Below are 25,344 nucleotides of genomic sequence, written 5' to 3'. Positions count from 1 at the left end.
CAGAGTATCATTTTACTTTATACCAGGGTTCTCAAACTGAATTGGAACCACTGAAGGCAGCGTCTGCAACCATGGTTGATGCTGGGCTGTATGGGATTCCCTTTGTGCCAAAAATATGTTTTTGTGTCCACTTTCTATATCTACTGAACAAGTTTGTTGAACATTTGTTCATGTCTATGTACTACTAAACAGAATCTCCTGTGTGTCCTGTGAAACGACAGGAGCTAATGATGCTAGCAACTGTTGCTAAGGACTTTTCTGACGACCAAATCCAACGACAATAGCAATGCAAAGTTTTAAGTATAAAGCTGAAACATCACAAAGCAAATACAAAGCTATCCTTTATATTAGGGCAGTGGCCGCAAAATATCAACTTGGAAGCCGCAAATGGTCCAGTTTGAGACCCCTGCTGTATTCCCACATAGATAGCATCAGGACCACTGAACCGGGTTTGCCCTGGAGTCTGGTTCTTTCTGGTTGTCCATTTCATTCAGCAGGTCCTAAGGCTCATCTTTGTGCTGCTCAAACAAGTGAAATTCAGTCTGCCTCTCAAATAGTGTTTGTGAAACAAAGTGAACCCTGGTGTAGTTTAGCAACAGTTTGAATGCAGAAGGACCTTTTAGCAAACTAGAGCAGAAGTGAAAGGACATGCATCGTGAAATACCAACACTGTGAATCCTAACAAGCTACTACATTATTAACTTTGGGACAGTGAAAACAGTTTAGTGAAGAAGTAAAATACTTTATTGAAATATGAAATGAGAAATAACTTGAAGGACTGTTTGGTTACAAAGTGTAGCTGTTGGAGGACTCAAATATAAGAGACTGACTTGGTGGATGGAATTCACATTATTAAACCAAATTCAACATAATGTAACATTTTTTTGTGTGTTTGTTTCCTTTTCAATTATTTTTGAGCCACAGTACCCCCAAATGAGCAGTACCAGTATGCCACTTTGGATAAAGGAGTAGTACCGGTACGTGAAAACAAACAGACCAAATGATTCCATGGTTCTGACCACCCTGTACCTAAGAATTCCTTGGTGAGAGAGCCACCATGGGGCTGCACGGTGGCGCAGTGGTTAGCGCTCTTGCCTCACAGCGAGAAGGCCGCAGTTCAAGTCCCAGCTGGGACCTTTCTGTGTGGAGTTTGCATGTTCTCCCCGTGCATGCGTGGGTTTTTACCGGGGACTCCGGCTTCCTCCCACCGTCCAAAAACATGCTTCATAGGTGAATTGGTGACTCTGAATTGCCCCTAGGTGTGAATGTGAGAGTGAATGTGTGTGATTGAGGCCCTGAGACAGACTGGAGACCTGTCCAGGGTGTACCCCGCCTTCGCCCATCAGTAGCCGGGTTAGGCTCCGGCACCCCCGCGATCCCGAAAGGGAAGAAGCGGTCAGGAACATGGATGGAGAGCCACCATTGCTTTAGCTGAAGTTTTTAAATATGTTCACCTCATTAATACAAAGAGACTCATTTTTATTGTTTTTTATTCTTATTCCTTTTTTCTACTAACCAGCAGCTTTTTAAGTCTCCAAAGTCTCCACCCTTCTTTGATCCCACAAGCTCATCCTGGGTGTGGACAGGGCCTTACAGTAACGGACCGGTGCCACATGTTGTTTGGTTGTCATCACGTAAGGATATGAAGACAAGAAAATGAGAAGAATGCAGACAGTAGCTGCATTTCCACTGACTATGAAATTGTGCAACTGGAATTGCGATAATAAATTCACCCAAAGGAAACATGACAATTGTGAAAAAAGTTACACTTATCAACAGAATTTTTTACACTTTGAGAAGGTGGTTCTCAGCAGACTGACATTTTGACCTCTAAAAGTCACCTTAACATCAGTAAACACAACCAGAATGAATGTAGGTGCTCTGGATTATAAGACGAACTGTTGTTGTTTTTTAAAGACTTTTAAATATGCATTATAGTGCAGACAATGCAATAATTTAGGGACTGATTAGTTTGAAAAAATAGTCAATTTGGACTAAACGTTTTAACGTTTTTTTCGTAACCTTAAATAATTTCTTTGTTTAGTTTTTTTTTTTTTTTCCGTACTTGTAGCTTTACAGTGATGGAAAAAAGTATTTTATCCTTTAAACTTTTTGGGTTTTTCCACATTATTCTTCTGTCTCATGGCTAAAACCAGTTCAGTTAGCTCTCAGGCAAAAGATAAAAAAATAAATGTGGAATGTGAATTTAAATTTCCCGCTGCTTTTGATCTAACAAGAAATTATTTATTGAAGGACACAAATTAATAATACATTTGGAGTCAGTTGTTGATAAGATTGTCATAAAAATGTTAATTAACTTGAATGATTTAATAAAAAAAATTCTTAAGTTCATTTTTTTTAAACAAAGCAAAAGACAAACATTAATTCAAAATATATTTGAGGTTCTACAGACTGGAAAGGAAGGCAGATGAGAGCTTGTGTTGTTTGTTTGAGAGGTGCTAATGTTTACAGAGTAATCGAAACTCAATCCCTGTTAGAGTTCTGGCCGCGGATCGAAGTTCACTCTGAATCACTGTAATTGGCTCTTGTCTCCGTGGTTGAGGAGAACAGCATCCATTAACAGAGAGACGTTAGATGGAGGCAGCGCTGGTTTGGCTTCAGCTCGGAGTTTGCAGTGCGAGTGGAAAACTGAATATTTATGGAGCTTGTGTTCATGAACCTGACTGTATATTTGTGGATTGAATTATGTTTGGGTACACTAAGAAGATGGTCTCATAAAACAAACTATATTCTTCTGGTGTGCGGCTTCTCTTATTTGCTTTTGTCTGTGTCCTCAGAGAATGAAGTTAGTAGTTCTTCCAGAAATATTTAAACTGCTCAATAAAACAAAATGTAATATTCGTGAAAATAAACATGAACGATGCTTGTCTGATCTAAAATCATGTTTACTCTCACACCACTAAAAACGTGTTCTGCCCCTGAAAATTTAAGTACAAATATTTTCCACGTCCAAGATTGCTGTTTCATGATTTTTATACATATAGTAGAGTGTAGTAAAATCTTATTTGGGAATAATGTATTTTTTGCTCTGAAATACAGAATAACGTTGGATTTTAAGTTTATGATCTATAACAAAACCAAAAGAGCGCCGCTAATGTCACCGGAAGTAAACAAATCTTTGTCGGTGAAGGTTCCTGTTTTCAAAGTAAAACTAGCGACAGCTTTTTTCCCTTCAAAAAATGAGACTGAAGTTTCGCTCATTGACATAACTTCTGATAAAAACGAATTAGCTGTAACAGCTGAGTTTTAGCTTCAGTGTTTACTTTCTTTTGTTATGGTAATTTCCCAACAGTTTATGCAATTTACGTAACTCCAGCGGATTCTGAAACGAAGAAAAGCCGCCTCGCACTGATTTACTGCACTACACAGCAGTGAAGTGTGGATGTAATCAATGTGAATCAGCTAATTCTGCTGCAGAAAAAAAACAACTTTTTACACTGACTAAATGTAATGCTTAGAAATCTAAATCTATCTAAATCTTTGTGCTTTTGTCAGTTTTGTGGATTCTGATCTCCTGTTCCAAATTAAGGCATAAATTATGGTGATTTAATACATATAATCTCAATTTTCATACTTCCAGTAAAAAGACATACACATGGAAACAAAAATAAAAATAGAACGTAAGAATGGTGGTTCGTGAATCTTTGAGCTTGATTTGTGAATCGAATCAGATCTCCGCCTAAGTAACGATCTACACCCCTAGTTGCAAGCTGACATTTTTAGTCTGCTGGTGCTTCACCTACACATTCTCATTACCAACTCATCATAAATGGACGTATGGTTCGGGCCCCCTCTGGAACACTTTGCGACATTTTGGGTCCCCAACCCTCGGGCACGGTACCGAAAGGGGTACTGGACATGGTAATAGACATGGAACTGGTACCGGTACTGGTCCATCCACACTCTGCATTCCTGTATGGAGAGTTGGAGACGCCTGATTAGAGTCTGTGGCCCAGTACCAAGGGGCCCCTGGTCAGGTACCAGTTCTTAGCCAAGGTTGGGATCCCCTGATTTAATAGGAACAGCCAGCACATCATAAAACGAATTGGGGACCCCAAAACGTCAAAAAGTGATTTGGAGGGGGCCCGAACCATATAGTACGTCCATAAATGATGAGTTGGGAATGAGAATGTGTAGAACTTTCTTTATATGTGTTCTCCATCTTCTGAAATTTGCCCAAGAACATGTTAGGGACTCAAATAACACAGTTTTCATCAGTGTTTTCAAAGGCTGCAAGAAGGTTACAGTTTTTAAATTGCATCACTCAGAAAGTGGATTCTGTTTGAGTGCAGCTTGTTTGTGTTATCTGATGAATCCTTAAGTCTCCCTGAATGAATCGAAACTTGATGGTTTAGAGATAGAAGGTAGTTTTTCTCAAAATAGGAGTTTTCTGTTTGCAGTTTTTCCTCAGAATAAGATATGGAGACTAATCTGTCTCCCACAGCATCAGATCTGTCGATACCCTCCATGTGGTTTATTCGGCTCTGTGAAACACTCGGTGTGTTTTTTATCTCTGCAGAAGGGCTTGCATCCTGCTGAACACACATGTATTCATGAATTTTGATGCCAAACGGCGGCGTTTTGTGCTGCGTGCATGCAAAGCCGTAACCGTGCCGGTGTTTTCTGCTTTGTTTTTCAGCAGAGGTGTGCGACGGTCCGCTGGTGGCCAGCCTGCTGCCGTCCTCCTTCAGGAGCTCCTCTCAGCTGTCCAGCAGCCATGCGCCAGGCTTCGCCAAGCTCAACAGGAGAGATGGTTGGAAACATTTCAAATATTTATGACTTACAGCAAAGAAATACTATCTGATTTTGAGTCATCCACACCTTTATTTGTCTGTTTTTACTTACTAAACGTTCTTCTTAAAATCATCTTGCTATGAACATTTTTCATTCCTGCTTCAAATGAGCAGATCGTCCTCCCTGCAGAGAGATGTGAAAACAGAACATTAATGCTACTGAGTCACCTCCAAATGCACTGACATACTTATCTAATCTCACCTTTGAAGGGCTAAAGGAGGACTGAGATTTTTTTATTCAACATTTTTTGATAATATTACTTATTTGCTATGAAAATGATTCAAAGGTCAAACTTTATTCTAAATATTAGTCTGCAAAAAGAACTCGCCGACCTCCTGCATAAATGACCTAGTTCTGATTTGCCACATTAGTGGGTCAGAAGGCGGGATAGGATATATCAGGATTATTTTTTTCAGTCTGTTCTTTTAGGAGTCATGGTTGTACTACTTTGAAGAAGTAACAGCACAAGTTCCTAAACTGATAAAAGAAAGGGTTCGACAATTTCCGGCCTCCAGTTACGCATCCCTACACATTTGCCAGATATCTTGCTGTTTAGTCAGTCAGAAGATGCAAGTGCAATGTGGTCCATTTCTGATAAAGATGCTCATCAGAGAAGTGTTTTGGCTGTAAAGAACATTAGAGTTGTTTCCTGTTCCAGCATATTTATATCAGGTGGCAGCGAGTACAGTTTCTTTGTCCCAGACAGAATGGTGGCTGTGAAGTTTTAATTAGTTTGAGCTACATAATGGAGGACAGCTTATAAAAAAATAAATAAATAAAAATAAAAGAGGATTGGCTTAACAGGCCAAAAGTCTTTTGAAATATGTGCTTTTATTCATGCCCTAAATTTACTTTAAACTAAATAATCACAGAAATTATTTGTAGGGATGTGTAACAAGATGTAATTTTTTTAAATACTAAAACTTTTGAACTTTCTTATTTTTACAAATCATCCTCCTCCCACTGTGCAGTTATTGGTTTAGACGGCCTCTGAATAGTGGGCCAATCAAAGGTCTGCATAGTAAACAGTTCTTTTCCTACAATTCAAAAACATTTTCTATGTAATTGAAAATCAAAATCAGTCAAATTGTTGGATACAGTATTCCCCCGCTTATTTGGCTTTCATTCATCGCAGTTTCATGTATTTGCAGATTTTTATCCAGTCAAGTGACTCTTCTAGTTCGTCACAAAAACTGTCAACTCAAGACCGTTGTGGGAAACTTTTGTGCCAAAAGGAGGCGCTGCAGTGCTTTGGTGTATCTCTGGGAGGAGATATGAGAGCATGCCAGCCAATCGGCTACCCCCCTTCCTCTTTACATGCCCCTGCATGGAGAAATGGCATCAGCTGACTAGGAAGTCAGTGAAAAAAAATCCTGATATTCTTTATACTTAAATAGCGCTTTCCTACCTTCTTTGAAAGCCCAAAGCGCTTTAGAGTTACAGTCCCATTCACAAACAGATTCACACACTGATGGTGGCTCCACTGCCCAACACTGGCGCCAACCTTCCACCACAGGCAATTTGCGGTTCAGTGTCTTGCCCAGGGACACTTCAACATGGGAATCGAGCCCTCAATCTTCTGATTAGAGGTCGACTGACCTACCACTGTACCACAGCCACCCCAAAAGAGATTTGAAGTTAGAAGTTGTGTTAGCGTATTCATAATAACACACAACCCTTGTTTGAAGAAAAAAACAAACATTGCTTTGACCTTGTTAGTAACATGTAATAAAAATACAGTCCAATACCTCTAGAACATGGGATAGGCACCCATATTTTCCAACATCCTCTGCTCTGGCATGTTCTAATTAGCTGGACACACCTGAACCAGGTAACCAGTCATTAGTGGGGCTTGGATATCTGCCCCCTTCGAGGCCTGGAGTCGCCTATTCCTGCACTAGACAGTAGCCATAATAGCATATTAGCATAAAAAAAAAAAGTTGTTTGAAACACATAAAAAATAAAAATAAAAAAACAGATTGACATTTTGACGGTGCTGTGTACCTCTCAAGATCTCTTGGACATCAGTAAGCACAACAAGAATTAATATATATATATAAGGTGCATTGTTTTTTTTTCTTTGATTTTTTTTGACAAAAATTAAGACTTTTAGATGCACCTTAGTGAGGAAAATATGAGAACGGTTTCGCTCAAAAAGTGGATATGAATAGCTGTGTGTAGAAAACAGATCTACACAATGTCAGATCGTCAACAATTAGTGTAAAACACCCAACCTAGTAGTTTTACCTCTTCATCTCTTTTTTTTCATGTCACATATTTCTGAATCTGAACTGTCGACCCAAACAACAAATGCAAACGTCCTCTGAGCATCTGTCAATGTAGCCAACAAAAGTGAGATCAAGCAGCGCTTGCTTCATTTTCCCTCCTTCCATTGTGGCTACCTTTTGTGTTAAAAGAGAAATACAAGAGAAAATGGTGTTTGTTCAGTCACCTGGGAGTCCTTTGCTGGAAGCTGATGTGAGGCTCTGACAAAATGAAGATTGTGGCTTTGCAGCTTTATCTCAACATCAAAGCCCAGAATCTGCTGGGAGGGTGAGGTGGGATTAATCTGGATCTGAATGATTTTCACCACCTGGAAAAGCAAAGAGAGCTGAGCACGGAGAAATTCAGCAGCGGTCCAATCTGTCGGCCGTCTGCACTGTGCTGATCAACTATGCTCTGAAAAGTTTTTTGGAGACAAACTGGCTGACGTGGATGTAAACTCAACTCAGCTGGATGTTGAATTTGAGCTATTTTGCCAGAGAACTGACTGTTGTAATTCTTTTTCTTTCCTCCAAAACGTGACTTAATCAGATATTAAAAAGAAATAAGCAAATATTTCCTTATGTTGACCACTTCATAGTTGACTACTGTGCATCTAAACAAAATTCAGCGATTGAAAAAATTATTACTAAGACCTTTGGAATAAGTTCACTTAAAAATATTTTAAGCTCATGGGCTGCACAGAAAGAAGACCCTGGTTCAAATCCTGGAAGACGTATTCATATTTTAAGATCCTTCCACTGGGCGGAGGCCCCGGGGAAGACCCAGGACATGCTGGAGAGACTACGTCTCTCGGCTGGCCTGGGAACGCCTCGGGGTCCCCCCAGAGGAGCTGGAGGAAGTGGCCGGGGAGAGGGAAGTCTGGGCATCTTTGCTTAGACTGCTGCCCCCGTGACCCGGTCCCGGATGAAGCGGAAGAAGATGGATGGAAGATCCTTCTGTTTAGTCGTGTGTCACTAAAGTTGTTTTGAGAAATTTTAATTCTATAAAAAAATACAATTAAATTAAGTGTCATAATAGTTACACTCCTAAGTGTGGCAAACCTGCATATATAAGTAAACTACTCCCTGAAGGTGGGTGGGGAAGGTTGTGGTTGCAAATCCAGTTGTGTGCAGAAATCATGACAGTATAAGAGAACTGAACCAAGTGAGTGGTACGTCACCAATAAAAAAATGGCTAACATCTGTTCTAACAAAATAAGGTCAATTCAGTGTCCTTTTCATAATATAGACGTTGACATGTGAGACCAGATGATGTCAGTATTGGTCCAAGTCGGTTTGAGTCAAAAGCCTCGTTTCTACTGAGCGGTTCGGTCCGGTACGGTACGGTAAGGAATGGTACGGTCCAGGTTATTCTGGTGAGCATTTCCACTCAGTTAAATCTCATTTCCACTGAGCGGTTTGTTTTCAAGGCACATGTGTGGTGTAGACCGCTAGTGTGTCATTGTGTTATTGTAGTGCGACAACTAGAAAAGCAACATCAATGGAGGTCAACCAGCAGCTCGTCTGGTTCTTTTTCTTTTTTTCTTTTATTTATTTTGAAAGAAGATTGCGGGTGGAATTGAAATTGCAAAAACCAAATCCTTACAAACGTTAGTTTAAATGATCACTTAATTGGCACTTTCTAATGTTGTCATGACTTTATTATGGCAATTAACGGGTGGCTACAGCAACTCCGCCCCAACCACCTTTCAATGAGCCTACAACAGATGGGAGCCCCCCGAGAGGTGCGGTTCGGTACTGTTTAGTGGGTTCTGTTACATTGGAAATGCACAAAATGCCGGACCGAATCGTATAGTACCGGACCGCTCAATGGAAACGAGGCTAAAGTTTCTATAGCAACCACTCTCCCCAATCAGGAGTGAGCTTGTTGAAAGTCCATTGAAGAGACCTATAACTTTTACCGAAGCATCTGACTGTCCAGTTTATCACTTGAATAACTTGCAACAGAAAAAAATGTGAAAAAAAATGAGGATTATCAAGTACATCTTAAACAAAAGCATCAGAGCAAGTCATTTGACAAATCTAACTGAGAAATAATTGTCAAGAGAAGTCTATGAGATTTTGGCTTTTTGGAACTAGCAGGTACTTCCTGTTTGGAACATAAAGGGGGAGGGGCCACTCAGTCCAGTTCTCACATACAGTCAATAGCAGGAACTCTTGTTCTTAAAGACCCCGTCCTTTGTTAGAGTCTTTAATAATAAGAATTACAATCTTCCATTGTGAGGACAGGAACTCTTCTATCAGAGCACTGAGTTGTTGTGTTGGTCCTGCTCTCTGACAGGCATAAAACTGCTTCAAAATAATGGATTTTCTTTACAAGATCGTAGAATATCTTAAGTTGCTTTTGCAAATGGACGTGGATCAGGGGTTTTTACCTCCTGAAATAGTTACAGGAACAGAGAGATTAAGGCTTTCTAAATGTGTAATTCTCCACCGCTTTGTGAAACATTTAAGCATCTTGCAGCTCATTGTTTTGGTTTATCTCCTAAGACTATTTTGGGTAATGAAAGAATGTCTTAAAGAGGCTTAAGAAGCTAAGCTTGCTTCATTATAGGGACAGTTCTTATTTGAAACTGCAAAGCTGAAATAAGATACATTTGAAATAGAAATGAAACCTCTGCTCAAAATGAAGAAACACAAAAATCTAAATAACATGAACACAAATGAATGTAAAGTCGCTGTGTAGAGAAACCACAAGGAGCTCAGATGTGAAGGATGTAAATGAATGAAATTCAACAATTACTACATGAATGCAAGAAAAAAATATATAACAAGCAAATTATTTTTTATGAAAACTAACAAAACAACTTTGAAAATAAGCTAACAAGAAGCAAAATGTTTCGCAGATAGAATTAAAACAGACATTTCCAGTCTGGGTTTCCTCGTGCAACTGGATCATATTGTACTGTATTGATGAATTAGTCTCGTAGCACTAACCTGCCTTACTACCATCACTGTAGATTAGGTCTTCAATCAGTAATAATTATGAGTAGATGATGGAATACAGTCATTCTGAGTGGAAATGTAATGTATGACCACTGTACAGCTGACAGCATCATCAGTCAGGCTGACCTCTCATTCCACTGCTGCATATTTCAAATCTCGCTGTAGTAGCTGGTAGGTCAGGAGAGCCATTTGAGTCACATTTCCATCCAAGTCTGTATTAAAGGGTGCAAAGCCCACACCGTCCGGCCTGTTTGCTGAAGAAATCAATGAATAAATGAAAGCCTCCATCTCATTTCTTAGTGCTGCGGTGCTGCTAATGCCCTGCCTCCCCTTGTTCTCAGAGGAGCAGACTCACTTTCACTTCATTTACTTTCTAAATGAACAGAGATTATCAACGCCCTGGAAATGACAGGATTCCTGTGGGCTCGCATCAAGGTGTTGGCTTGTATTCTCGAGATGTGCTGCTGCTGAAACAGGAGCAACCTGCCCCACGCACTGACCTCTGATGTGCTCACTATGACATGAACCAAAACAGCTGCTGAAGTGTGAACACTGGAGCTGGAGAAGAACCCAGTCATGTCTGTCAGAGACACTTAGGATTGTCCTGGTCCTGGAGGTGCTTTGGTCTTGCCTCTGTGGATTTGAGGAGTTGGAAGAGTCATTGGTGGAAGCCCTATAAACATTTCTCTTCAGGGCATCAGTATGCATTAACCTGCTGGAGAATTACAATTACAATTATATGTATTAAATCACCATCACCAATTGCTTTATTTCAAAACAGAATTTAAGAATCAACAAAACTGATAAAAATACAAAGATTTAGATAGAAAGAAATGTTACTTGTCATTTGTCATAGTCAAAAGTTTTTTTTTTTTGGTCAACTTTCCAATTAATTTCAGCAAGTTAAAATAACATAAACATCACTGTTGTTTTGGATCATTCTACAAATGCTGAAAATATTCTCCACAGTTTTTCATCCTCAAAGTTTAGCAGACAACAGTTCCAGCAGATCGAAGACAAGAAGATAGTAAATGAAGACACAGCAACTCCGCAATAAAAATGGAACAACTAAAAAACACTCATCTGGACTGACAGCAAAAAACTTTTTGTAATATTCTTAAATTCATATTTATTATTTTATTCTTCAGATTGTAGGTTATATTTAACTCTTAGCACACACTCCTGACATTTAGTAAATTCTTGAGCGTCCACATGATCACAGTGAATCAGTTGATTCTCATTCCGGCTTTTCACCGAAATGCAAAACTTTACGCTCTAAACGTATATTGGTTCAAAGCCGGTATGAAAAGACGCTTTTCTCCGCTGCAGAATCAGCTGATTCACAGTGATTATATAATCACTTCATGACTGGGAAGGCTGCTTTTCGACTTTGGAATCCACTGGAATTGACCAGCGTTAGTTTTGTCATTGGCTGAAGAGTTAAAATGATGAGAACACTGGAGCTAAAGCGCCAGTGGTAAAGCAAATTCGTTTTTCTTAAGAACTTATTTCAATAAGCAGAACTTTAGTCGTATTTTTTCAACTTCAAAAACACACTCGATAGTTTTAGTTAGAAAATGGGGAGTTTCACCGTCATTTTGCATTTCCGAGCAATAAATACATTGTGTCTGAATTGTATTGTTTTACTACACTCCACTATATTCATGAAGATCACAAATCAGCGATCCTGAGCATTGCAGATATTCATACTTTTCAGGAGCAGATCTCAAATATCAGAGGACTTGAATATTTGTTTCTCCCCAAAACTTCACCACTGTAAAGTGTTACATATCAACACAAAGCTGCTTTTGTCTGTTTCAGTTTTTACTAGACATTAGTCCGGTGTTAAACGGTTAATTGAGAATTGCTTGAACTCGAACAAACAAAATTTATAGTAAAACTTTAAATTTGATCAATCACTTACTTTTTGACAAGAATATATATTTAATAATATATTATATTATTGTAGTAGAATGAAAAAAAGGAAAACGTTTCCGCAACTTCAAAATCTCTTAAAATGTTTTACTGACTGCTAATTGGATACATAGTGATTGGGTTAATGGAAAATGTATTGAATTAATTCAAAAATGACAGAAAAAAAACAAACTATAAAAAAAAAAAATCCTGAAGCATGACTATATCAAGTAAAACTGGGGAATCAGGAAGTGATCAGCCAAGGAAATGAAGCTTTAATTAACATTAGGAGTAATTTTCAACACAAAGCAGCTGAGTTGAGTGGCAGCTGAAGATGTGAGCATGAAGGAAGCAGAGGAGCTGAAAAGAGAACATTACCTGAACAGAAAACACAGAGCATTGCTTAATCTGAGTAAAATAAATAAAAAGGGATCAATCTTCACAGGAACACATTCAATCTAGGATGTAAGTTTTATCATTACTGTTGAATAATGCTCACAGACGTATATCAGCTCCTATTCTATAGGTGAAAACAGCTGAGGGACTAACAAAAGCATTGAACAAATGTGTGCAGAATCTGACCGTCATGTACACACAGGTCAGTCACACAGGTTACTCATCTCATAGACAATGCTTTGGAGCTGTTTTGTTGTATAGCACCAAAATATTGTGACCACAGATCTCCAAGATAAAACTCCAAAAGTCAAAGATGCAAAGCTCTCTGCTGCGTTGTTTAGATCCAACACCAGCAAGAGTCTGTGACGGAACCAAACATCATCCTCCAGCGCTTTTCCTCAAGGGATGACAGCATGTCAAGTAGAAGGAGCTTTCGCTCAAACGACTACAAATGTTTGCTTTGATGTCTCTACTGCATCTTATCTCAGTCAAAATAAATATGTGAAGGCACAAAGAAAGGATGAAGATTCACATGCAGCGTTTCTGCTTCACAGCTGTTTCTTTTGAACACAGAAGTATTGAATTCTGTCAAACCGCTTTTACATCTTGGCCCAGAAAAAGGGTGCTAGAATGCTCTGTACAGAAACTGAGTGGAGATGAGTTTGTTTCCAGAATTCTCCTCATTCTCACATCTTCTTCTCACCTTAAAGCAGCGTTCCCCAACCCCAGGGCCGTGGACTGGTACCGGTCTGTGGGTCACTTGGTACCGGGCCGCAGAAAGAAGAAAAAAAATACATTATTTGATTATTAGTTTATTTTCTGATCCTGCAGGAAGTTTTATTTTGAAAAACTGCCGGATTCTGTTTACAACATTCGTCTTGGTCATGTGACTTAAAGTGACCAGCTGTATGGCTACCTGGATTGCTAAGCTAGTAGCACAAAGCTAACAAAAGCCAAGCAATTAAACATATTTAGAAGGTTTATTTGGGGAGAAAAGAGTCAGTGAGGAAACTGAATGAGAGACTTCAAGTTTAAAGAACAATAAAGCTGCTGTTTACAGACAGAACCAGGAGTCCTCGACATACAGAATATTAAGAGGTTGTTCTCATGTAGCACAAGCCGCTCTGACTGATACATGACGACAGACTCTCCACTGTTTCACACTCAGATAATAAAGTTGGAGACATGGTGGATTCATGTTTATATTATATTTAGAAAATACCAGTTTTACGACAATAGCATCATTTTATTTGCTTTATTTATCCATCACACCTTAAAAGTCTGACGTAGCTGAAGCTAGCGTCCGGTTGTTAGCCTCCACTTTAAAGGGAAAATCTTCATCACAAAATTCAAACATTTACAGAGTTGATGATTTGTGGAAACTTGTAGGCTAAATCAATCAATCAATCAATCAATCAATCAATCAATATACTTTATTAATCCTGGCTAAATTAAGATTAAAAACTTTAGCACAGAAAACTTTGCTTTGTGTTGAAAAAAATACCCAACAAATGAAGATTTATGTAAAGACAAAATATGATCAATCTTTTTGTGCTGAAAGACAATCGAAGCCTGGATTGAGACATTCTATGGGAAAAAAATGTTTCCTTTGTAGAATCTTTACAAATTAACAATTTGATTTATTAAATTTTCCTCATCTAAAAAAAAAAAAAAATACTGATATTTTTAAACTTTTTGAAATAAAATTTCTGGTAGCATTTTATTTTGAAAATGCATTTTCAGAAGCCGGAAGCTTAAAAATGCCAACTTCAGCCCCGTTCAGACCAGTCTGTGCAAATATTGTCTAATTGAATCTGTTCTGTGCCCTGAAAAAGCTTGGGGAACACTGCCTTAAAGAACAATTTTACTGTGCAACCAGTTTTTTCTTTTCTCGCCACCAGTCTTCTTTACAGATAATCGTCTTTTAATATACTAGCTCTGTTGCATTCGTTTTTGTGTTTGTAGTCACTTTTCCATCAGTAAGAACTAATTAAGTCAGAGTGGCAATGTTAATAGCATCTAAATGTCCTCTTTCTCAGACAAAAACTGACAGTTATCAGTTATTACTCCATTAATTCTGCTGCAATAACCTTTAGGACGTTTCATTATTTCCCTATAATCACCTACTAAACTAATTTGATTGATAAACACTGTTTAATTTAAAACCCGCAGCAGAAGTTGGTCAGATGCCCGACTAATCAAGTATTGATTCATGTCTGTGTGGATGTTGGGTGTTCAAAGTTCCAGTTACACTTATAGCTTGAGCGGAAATGTCATGCCTGCAGCAGACATCCCACGCTGGCCAGCCGGCTGCTGCACGGAGCCCATTAGTCTGTCAGTCCAACTGGCAGGTTATCAGGCTGCTGAAATTACCATCCAGACTCGCTATTCTCATGCAAATGTTGAGCTCTCACTCTGGGCATGACTTTCCATTTCAGCTACTCGTCTGTCTGCAGGGCTGCCAGTTCACTTTTCGACCCACATCACAGGCTCACGGCTCGCTGCCTCCAAAGCTTCTGTTTTCTTTCCTTTCTGCTTGACTCTTCATTTCACTCATGCTTCCATCTGTCTCCTCTGCTTCTGTCAGATGGAATATCAGTGCATTATTAATGATTTAATTCTCTTGTATTTACTTATCAATGCGTCCACATGATGACCCCAGTGGCTTCATGTCAAGCTTGGTTTCACCACAACAGTAAAGCAGGAAGGCTGACTGGGTTTCCTCTTCACCTGTTACTAACACGGCTCTGCTTTAAAATAAAGACTTAGTTTCAGATGTGTTCATTTGCAGTTCAGGTAATGGATGTACTACATGTAGACTCTCCCATAGCAGTTTTAATTAGGTTTTGTTTTTTTCCTATAAACAAAATAATTTAAAACTACACTTCATATTGGCTAACCATAATCACACAATTAAGATAATGTTAACTTGATTATACAAGTCCACAAACCTTCCTAGAGCCTCATTTTCTTTTTATAATTTGGTACCAATCAAGAAAAATAGACAAAGTGATCAATTAGTATAATTCCAGTTAATGAGATTTACTTTTTTGCAGCAATGGTCTCAGGGCTCTTTAGTTTAAGTCAATAAAACATACAGCAAAACAAATTGAATTGCACATACTTGCTTGGTTTATTTATTGTAACACATCATGCGTTTTATTTATAATTTCAAACTGCTGTTAAACAGTCTCAGTTGACTCAAGTGTCATTTTAGCAAAGAGTTGAGCTGTGCTACATGTTTCTAAATAGGTTGATGTTTTTTTTGTGCAATGTTTGAATTTTATATGTGAAAATGAAAAGCAAATAATTAAATACAAATGTTAGATTACTTCTTTTTAAATGTGGTAAAATACAAATACTTGTAATCTTTTTATTAAATGTCATCACATCATTCTTTTAAAATGTTGGCTTGTTATAGTGTTTTTGTTTTAACCCTTTTAACACCGGAGCTCCAGTGTTTATGTTCCTTAAATTACTGTAACTTTTGAACCGTTAACACGATCAACGTCATTCCAGTAGATCCTGAAGGAGAAAAGCGGCGTGAGCTTTTACAGTATATTAAAGATCTTGTGCTTAAAGAGTTAATGTCCAACTCTGATTATCTTTTGATCTCCGTTCAAAGCAATCTGATTGGTCTTTTTTTTTTAAAATGTGTGGAGTTTGCATGACTTCATGGATTAGGTTAGGTTTTTTAACATTTAAACTTTCAAATTTCTGACACAAAATAAATGTAGAAATAACACAGTAACAATCTCTTGACACAGTTCAGTAAAAGCAGATGAAAGAATGTTTAAATGAATCCAACCAGTCCAGAAAAATGTCTGGTGACACCTCATCCCTGACTGTCTTGAACTGCCGCTGTATTTCCGGTCAGAGTTGTGTTGCTTCATTCTCAGAGCCAGCATGGGAGTCAGATACCATGGGGCTTTATTTGATTTAAAAGGACAGGCGTGACAGAGAAAGTTCAGCCCGTCAGCCATCAGTTCACCTCTGTTTCAATTATATTTGACAGATTGGACACAGGAAATCTTTGCAACGCCTCTTAGACAGCCTGCCTCTGATCTTCTTCTTTCTTCTCTCCACAGTCTAATTGTCATGAGTAAGGGTCAGATGTGCTTTTATGCCGCTTTTCTTTCACAGGGCATCTAAAAGTCAAGTGCTTATTAGCTCTGGCGTTTGGCTCTTTAAAACTTGGATTGCCACCAGGTCGACGAGGATTCATTTTCAGTTACAAGTTACATCCACTGAGTTACTTAAGTTTCTTCTTTGTAAAAATTGTATAACCTCCAAAGCAAGTTTCTAAATTCAAGAATGCCTCAGATAAAGGACTAGAGGAGGGTTTTCATAGTTGAAGTTCATCAGGAAGAAGACATCGTCTTTACTGAAAACACAAATAGCCACGTCTAGGACAGGGGACTGCAACCTTCAACACTCAAAGAGCCATTCGGGTCGATTTCTGGACCAACAAAGTCTTCACTCACCCTTTAGAAAAAGAAGAGACTGATTTATATTTATGTTTTTGCTACTGACAAGATACATTTCCATCCATCCATCCATCTTCCTGACCGCTTTGTCCCTTTCGGGGTCGCGGGGTGCCGGAGCCTAACCCGGCTGCTGATGGGCGAAGGCGGGGTTTACCCTGGACAGGTCTCCAGTCTGTCGCAGGGCCAAGATACATTTAAATAAACAATTGTGGTTTTTGGGGGGGCATAAATAAAAACTAAATGTGAAGAGAAAATAGTTTTTTTTTTTTCAAAATATAAATTAGTTTATAACTTTTGACAGAGCTTTTTATAACTTACTTTCAAAATAAAAGACATCCTACACCTTAGGAAATAGGAATGTAATAGGATGTGTAAAGTCATCAATGACTAAAAAAAAATTATTTTACTGTTTCTGGTGCATTTCAGCCACAAACTCATAAATAAAACCAACAAAAACTAAATTAGAGCAAATTAAGTAACACCCACCATATATCAAAACCAGTGAGACACACTTTAAATCGTTGAATTTGTTCAAAAATAGAAAATCTTCTCAATAATCCAGTGGATTATAACTTAACGTAGCTTTAATTCTGATTGTGCTTAAGGACAATAAATTGATTTTCTGTGACAAATGAAGTTTAAAATTAAGTTCAAATGTTAATAAATTACAAAGGATTGATGGATTAATGGAGAATCACAACTACCATGGTTACGATCCTCATTGAACGATTCATACCGTCCTTCAACTGTATGTGAATGAGTTTAATAAACTTTAAGTTAATTTACTTTTCTTCAACTTTACTACTTCCTTTTTGCTCTACAGTTACTTTTTTTTTAATTAGAGCATTTTATTTTAACCAAAGATCCACAAGGGGGAGGCCACATGTGGCTCCGGAGCCGCAGGTTGCAGACCTCTGGTCTAGGACAAGCTAACACTGGTGTACACTCAGGGGACAATCAGGCAGAGAAAAGACAAACTCAAAAAAAAATTAATAAATAATGGACAAAACCACCACAAAGTCACAAAGATTACAATAAAGGATCCTCTTCACATCATCACAATGTTCTGCACACAAATTCATATCAGTTCTTCAGGGTTTGGTTTGTAGGTCTTAACAGATTAAAGTTAGCTTTTTGCTTACGTTTTTTTTGTTATGAGGTCTTGCTTTGGATTCACTTGGGAAAATTCCATTTAGTGTCAGTAACCGGGGGTGTCGAACATAAATGAGGTGTATACCAAATAGTGGAGGGTTCAAGGTTGAGGCAGCAGAAGAGATGACGGCTAAAAATCATTAGTTGGAAGAAAGTCCAAGAACGGAACATCATACCCCTGCCGTCACCGCAGCACATTTTGGTTAAAAAAATCCTCGTTTTTGGTAGAGACAGACCAACATAGCCGTTGACCCTAACACACATGTTATTGTTGTTTTTAAGCCTTGAGCCTTTACCACCTGAGGTGTGTCCGTCCAAACCTACAAAGCTCTTGACATCTCCTTACACAAATGTCAATCAGTTGATCTGCAGACAAAATCAGTTTAGCGCTAATAAGCAACACTTTAAAGCAGCTTTTCACATTACTAATATAAAATCATTTTATATCGGCCCAAAGCCCCTTTTCTGCATAAAAGATTCAAACTAACTGCGGTCAAACGTAAACACTGGTCTGGAGCTAAAGCTCCAATGTAAAAGTCCTAACAGATTTACAAATCTGAACACTTTTGTTAGTACACTTTAATGAACCATTTACCCTCTTTTGACACATTTTAAGATAATCCTGAACCAAAAAAATCTCTTAATAAAAGCGGTTACAACTCATGGAATCTTGTTGTTTTTTCTTCCTCTGGCTGATGATTTTCAACCCCCGTCTTGCCTGCCACCAAGTCCTCTTGTCAAGGTTTGCTTCATGTAGGGGAGGAGCTGAAAATGATGGCATCTGAAGCTTCGCCGTGCGGCTGTACCCAACTGACTGATTCATGGAGCGGTTCGGACTGTGCTGCAAGTTTTGACAGTTGATATGAATCCTTCAGACTTCATTCAAAATGTGGGGGTTTGATGGAGACGTATGGTTAGTGAGAGTTTGGAGACACAGTTTGAATTGAGGTAGAGATTGTTTGGAGAAAACACACACAGTATTAAACCTACTAGATTTTTATTTCTTTCTATTTCTGACATTTTAATTTATGGGCTTTTTGCAAAATGCCACACACTTCAAATTCATACCAACTGAGCATTTTCAGAGCATATTAAGCTTTACTGCGACATTCACAGCAGGCATGTGTTGCACGTTCAAGAATCCTGAACGTGCATTCAACATGTGGACCTTTCAACACACCCGACCAGAACCAGACAAACCGGGAGGGACTTCTTCTTCTGTTGTTTTTCTACAGCTGGAACCGGCTTGGTGCAAAATGTTGAAGCTGTCCAAATCTAATGAATCTTCTTTTCTCTCACTGTTCTATTCTGACATATGAAACCACAAACCACAATTATTAATTCCTTCTCCAAGATTATGTTTACGATGGTTGGTATTTCCATGTTCTGAAAAGAACACTATCCACATGTCACTACCAAGTTAGAGTCCCTGATTGCTCAAAGTTCAGCTGTTTTACATTCAAGAGGTTCAAGTTGAACTGTCTGTGTGCGTTCACTGAAACCTGGTTTGTATGTAGAGCCCGAGAACAAACTTAAAGAGACCATACCATGATTTTCTTAAGCCTTTCAGAGTAAATGATATCCATATATCTGATTATATATTACCTTTAGAACACACAAAAAAGTTATTTATTAAATATTAGTCATTTTTGTGGACCGTTTTAATACCTGGAAGCTAAACGACTCGATCTCTGAGGCTCCGCCTTTCACTCCTTGTCAGTCCCGACCATCTATACGGGAGGCGCAACATGGGTGGAAGTTGGAGCGTTAGCTTAAAGTTAGTTGTAACACATCTAGGTGTGTGAAATTTGTTCTCTGCATTTGACCCATCCCCTGAGGGAGCAGTGAGCTGCAGACACAGCTGCACTCAGGAACCATTTGGTGGTTTATGTGTTCTATGCTTACGATAAACTGCATGATTTACTTACGGGTCTGGCCTCTTCATCCGGTTTGATTGTAGGAATAGTGTCGGCTCTAAGATTGGATCCACTTTGATACATGCCGAGGATATCAAACAGTCGTCTGTGAAGTGGCGGTCACAGACAAAGAGTTGCTTGTGGGTCTGTCGCGCTCACGAAGATAAAATCCAACTACTTTTGGAAGTTTAGTTTAAGAAGATTTGTACTGAAGTGAACCAGTTTGAGGAAAGGCTTCAGTGGTTCATGAGGCTTCATTTTCCCATCATTACTGTTATGTGGTCTAGCTTTAGAATTACTTGGGAAAATTACATTTTGTGTCAGGAAAGAGCAGTTTAGGGCTCAAAAACTCCAGCGGACAACAGTGAAAAATGTAAAAACCTTTAACAAATAAACGTAAACATTAGTAAATTGTAAAACGATGGAGAACGTTACACAGTAACAAAGCAGATGAACTGACAGGTCTAAACTGAAACCCAGACACAAATACACAGAGGAGGATTATCTTGAATGAAGACAGCTGAAGATCAGAAACAACTTCAGTTTGTTGAGACTGTGACAGGGGAAACCAAATCTGAAAACAGAGAAGAACATGAACCAGAAAAGCATAACTGAGCTCAAACAAACCCCAGTATGACCTTCAAGGCTTTGTTTTTGTTTTGCTTTTTGCCACAAACCCAGAGCTTTAAGAAAAAGTACGTGAAAGCATCCAGTTCTTCAGAATATGTTTAACATCTACATCCTTTCTTGTAGTTTACTTGGCAGTTGTAAGAGTACTGAATTATGCATTACTGCTATCAACTGATCCAGAGAATAATCAGAGGAGAAGCTATACAGCCTTGGGCTTCATGCTAATGTGGCTGGCATGAGTCTAGCTCTTTATGGGGTGGGGGTTCTGAAACCCCCATGCAAAGCGTAAATAAGAAAAAAACAAAATATGCCTGTTGAAAGATAAATAAAGGATTAGTTCATCTTTCACTGTCCCACTAATTAGCCAAAAGAAACTATTTAAAGATCCACTCCAATGAAAATTGTGTTTTTGGTGTTCTTAAGATGTTCTTGCAGCATTTTCTCTTCAGAATGGAGGACATATATAAAATAATCTAAATCTGTCCATTGGATGTTTTTATTTCTGGAAGTTTTTTTCTCTCCAGTAAAAGGCCAGTTCAGTGTGCTACTGAGTCCAGGCACTTGACATGAGCTGCCCCAAGTCTAAAATAAGATCAAGACACAGAGGATTTGGTGATAGTCAACATATAGATGAAAATAGGCAGTCAATATCCATCCATTTTTAGAACCCCCTGTATCTCATTCCGGGTCATGGGGTTGCTGGAGCCTGCCCTGTCTACCATAGGGCAAACAGCAGGGTGCACCCCGGACAGGTCACCAGTCGGTCACGGGGCACACAGTCACTTCCACACATGCATACCTCTGGAGTCTTACCAATTAACCTATGAAGCATGTTTTTTGACTGTTGACAAAAAGTTCCTAGCAGGGATTCAAACCAGGTGTGCTGCGCTGCACCCCTAGGTGGAAGATATTTTGAGTACTACAGTATATGTCGGAAGTGTTAATACATTTCCTAAAAACATCAAGTGAATCTTGTCTTAATTTTCTGGTTTTATTGCTTTAGGTCAGCTTTAGATGGTCCCAAACGGATCTGCTGCTCCCAAAAGACGAAAAGCATGCTATACTCCTTTAAGATGTGATACTTAAGCAGACAGATTGCTGTTTTTGTTAATTACTTTTTCACATTTAAAAAATAAATATTGCTTTATTGCACAAAACAGTTCAACCATGTGTGGGCACAATCTAGTGCTTTTGTATGCTGGTCCCAAGTCAAGATAAATGCAAACAGTTGTGTCATGTGTGGAGACAGAGTGTATAACTAAAGCCAAATCAATTAATCAATCAATCAATCAATCAATCAGTCAATCACTAAAAGAACGTTTATACTGTAACACCTGTTTGGCTAGACACACTGACCCACAGAAGTGACTAGAGATGTTCATCTCAGCCCAGAGTGTGTGGATACAGAGCCCAACACGGGGAAAGTAATCAAACAAAACAAATTGATGGGAAAGTGAATCTGATCACCAAATTGTTGATGGCCGGTGTGGCTAACTTTACAGGGTGCTGGTACAAATTGGTTTTTGTTGGACAAAAACAGAGAAGTAAGCAGAGAGAGAACAAAAGGAAAGGCAGACGGAATTAGAATGTAGGGACTTTGACATGGAAAACTACTGAGGTGGTCGACATGATGGAGAGAAGAAAATGGGATATCGTGTGTGATCAAGAGACCAGATGGAAAGGAACGGGACTGCTTTATTTGGGTGTGCATGGAGAGAGAGTAAGATCCTGAAGGAGAAGCTTGATAAGAATGTTCTGAAGAGTGTTAGATAAGGTGATGAGCCTAAAGCCCTGTTTATACTTCAAAGCGATCGGTCATCGCTTCAGTCGCATCCACAATCACGCGGTCTAGTTCATATTGATGTTGGCGGGTTTGGCTTGCGACCGTCCGTAAAACCTGCGATGAACTTCTGAGAGGTGTTTATACTTTAAAAGCAATGCGATCGTCTCCAGTGTTTATTTTTAAGGTGAAGAACATCGTCCTCACACTCTGGCTGCGTCTGTGAACGTGCAGACACATGAAAGGTGGGGAGGGGAAGTGATGTGGTCCTACTCTAAAAAGAGTAAGCCAATAAAAAGTCAAAAACTAAAATTAAAATTAAAAAAGGGGTGAAATTTTATTCTTTAGTGCTGCAAAATATAAAATACAAGAAATATCTTTCCAGTAACTTGTTTTTCTATCTAGTTGTCCGCTCTCTCGGTTTCTCTGTGTCTGAAGGTCGGAATTTCTAAACTACTTCGTTAAGTTTTCATCATTTTCAGTATTAAGAGGTATTTTTCTGGACGGAGTTTTCTGCCCACTCTAATTGCTGAAATAAATTCAAGTTAAAGTTTACCCGCGATTGCACACCAGGCGTAAAGTTCCAGTCCCGTGTGACATCACCAGCAGGAGTCACATTCTGCTCCGATGGCCGTACGACCACGACAACGCGAGCGATCACGCATCGCTTGGAAGTATAAACCAGCCGTAAAGCTGGGACTTGAAGGTGTGATGTAGAATGTTGTCGGTCGTTATGCCTCTCTGGTAGGATGTGAGCTAGGGAAAAATTCTGGAGGGAGATGGATGAGGAGATCCAGGGTATCCCCAGAGGAGAGAGTGGTGTTTGAGGAAGACTTTCACAGACGTTTGGACGATAGATAGGGTGGATTTTGCTAAGACACTAGAAGTGGCAAAGGTGAAGACAGTTTTCCAGATAAAAATAGGATTCTACACTGTATAAATGAAATCTAAAATAGAAGATGTTACCTGGAATAAATATCTAATATATACACAGTACAAAGTGGCAAACATACAATCTGCAGTAGTATTTGACAAAATGAAAAAATAGAGTAAAACTGACCCTTTTTTGGTAAGTTAGACCTTCTGCTTGTACACCTGCCACATTATCCATGTGTACAAATATTCAAATTGTATTTGTGTACCATCATATATTCAAGTATTTATTCCTCAAACTGGTCTCATCTGCTCGCACAGGGTGTTTTGTTTAGTCTCCTGTGTTAGGTTTTTTTGTTGTTTGGTCTATCTTTAGCCTTTGTAGATAGCTTTACTTCTAACACTATTGAAAGTCGCTATCGTTCCAGGTGTTGCAGGTTACCCTGGTCCTCTGGCTGCACAATGCAAAAAGATCAACTCATAAATGTCCAGTCACACCAAAGGCTAATCTCTGCATTGTATTCTGCTTCCTTCACTCCGGGGATATTGCCAAATAATTCTCTTTTCTCTCATTTTGTCCTTTGCTGCAGGAGCTGGAGGCTGGTCTCCTCTCATCTCCGACAGGAGTCAGTGGCTGGAGGTCGACCTGGGCGAGCGGACCAGGATCACTGCCATCGCCACCCAGGGCCGCTACGGCAGCTCTGATTGGCTGACGTCCTATTTGCTAATGTTCAGCGATACAGGACACAACTGGAAACAGTACAGACAGGAGGACAGTGCAGGGGTGAGTCCCTCATCTTTTCTGTTTATATAAAAAATGTCATAGAAACTAAGCAAAGAGTGTGGCGACTTAACCGCCAAAAACAAATGAATTTGATTTTCAACTACAGCATTTCTAAGAGCAAAGAAAGGAGATAAGCTGCTTTTGATTTAAGGTAAATGTGCTTGGCTGTTGTTGCAGACGTATATACAATGAACCTGTGTCTAACCGAACTGCACAACAGGGACAGACCCTTCCTGGACAGATAATCATTTCCATCAGGGCCTTTGACTCTCCATTAATAATAGATAAGGTGATAAAAGAGCTCTACTGACGGTACGACCTGTTGGCTCAACTCTTGAAGCTGCTGCTGATGTCCACAGGGGCAGAGGCCTCACAGCGCCGGAGCTGTGCTCAATTATATGGTGGGATTAAAATTTAAAGCTGGCCTTCTTTTGTGTACTTTACTGAGTGTAAAGTTGTTATTTTCTTTTTTTTTGTGTTAAAAATTCAATTTTGACTAAATCGGACATGTGTCAAATCCAGTTTACCTTGATGACTCTAAACACAAACATGTCCAGGGATTGTACTGCTATCGTTTTTGGAATTTACAAAATCTGTCTAAGAAATACAAATAATAAAATATGTACAGAGTCTTTGTGTGTGTCATTACAAATGTGTTTACTGATGTCAAATTCAATACCGACTCATCAGAATACTGGTTTTGGATACAATAGTGAGGCAAAAAGAATTTAGGTTTGTGATCTTCATCATAGATACACTCAAGCTGTGGCAGACGGAATGTAATAAAAGAATCCAGTTCTATTTTTAAAGAATGTATTTTTATAATGGTGCAGAAAATAATTCCATTTGGTCAAAAACAAAGACAGGGTACACCCTGGATAAATTACTACTCCATCCTGGGTACCTTCAGGTGTCTCCACAGAATCTGGATTGGATCCAGGTCTGCACACTGGCGAGGCCGCTTTAAAAGGCTTTTTACGTAGCCACTCTTTCGTCGCCCAGATGATGTGTTTGGGATCATCTTCATGTTATAAGCCATATTTCATCTTCAATGCTCTCACTGACAGAACGTGGTTGTTGGAGCCACATCCAGTTTAGTTTTTATAAAACCATTTTATATCACGAAATAGATTGTGTTTCATATTTTTATAAATTAAACTGGATTCAGACTCCCCCCTCGCAATCTGTGCTCACCAGGTGGCGCTTTTGAGGTGTGTTCACATCGAACTCCATTTGCACGAGAACTTTGCATGGGCCCGTCCCTCTTTCACCACGCGGCGAATTAAACAAAATGTAAAAAAAAAGGGTTTCTGAGCTTGATGATGTGGCCGCATGTGGGAGGAGCTACCAGCCAATGATTTAAGCC

The 25,344-nt window shown here is 39.1% G+C and overlaps 1 protein-coding gene across 4 annotated transcripts in view; it reads left to right on the top strand.

Moving 5' to 3' along the window:
* Positions 1-25,344, top strand: part of LOC112138784 (contactin-associated protein-like 4) — a 146,155-nt gene that overhangs the window by 50,297 nt on the left and 70,514 nt on the right. For 3 of the 4 annotated variants that reach the window (XM_024261422.2, XM_024261419.2, XM_024261423.2), the window contains exons 2-3: positions 4,661-4,774; positions 23,785-23,978. In XM_024261422.2, coding sequence (XP_024117190.1) covers positions 4,661-4,774; positions 23,785-23,978 — 308 coding nt within the window. The remainder of the gene's footprint in view (positions 1-4,660; positions 4,775-23,784; positions 23,979-25,344) is intronic. The other variant, XM_024261420.2, reaches the window with a different exon arrangement.

Source organism: Oryzias melastigma, linkage group LG17 (genome assembly GCF_002922805.2).
Source record: "Oryzias melastigma strain HK-1 linkage group LG17, ASM292280v2, whole genome shotgun sequence".
Classification (NCBI taxonomy): Eukaryota; Metazoa; Chordata; class Actinopteri; order Beloniformes; family Adrianichthyidae; genus Oryzias; species Oryzias melastigma.
This window is presented reverse-complemented; position numbering and strand designations above follow the sequence as displayed.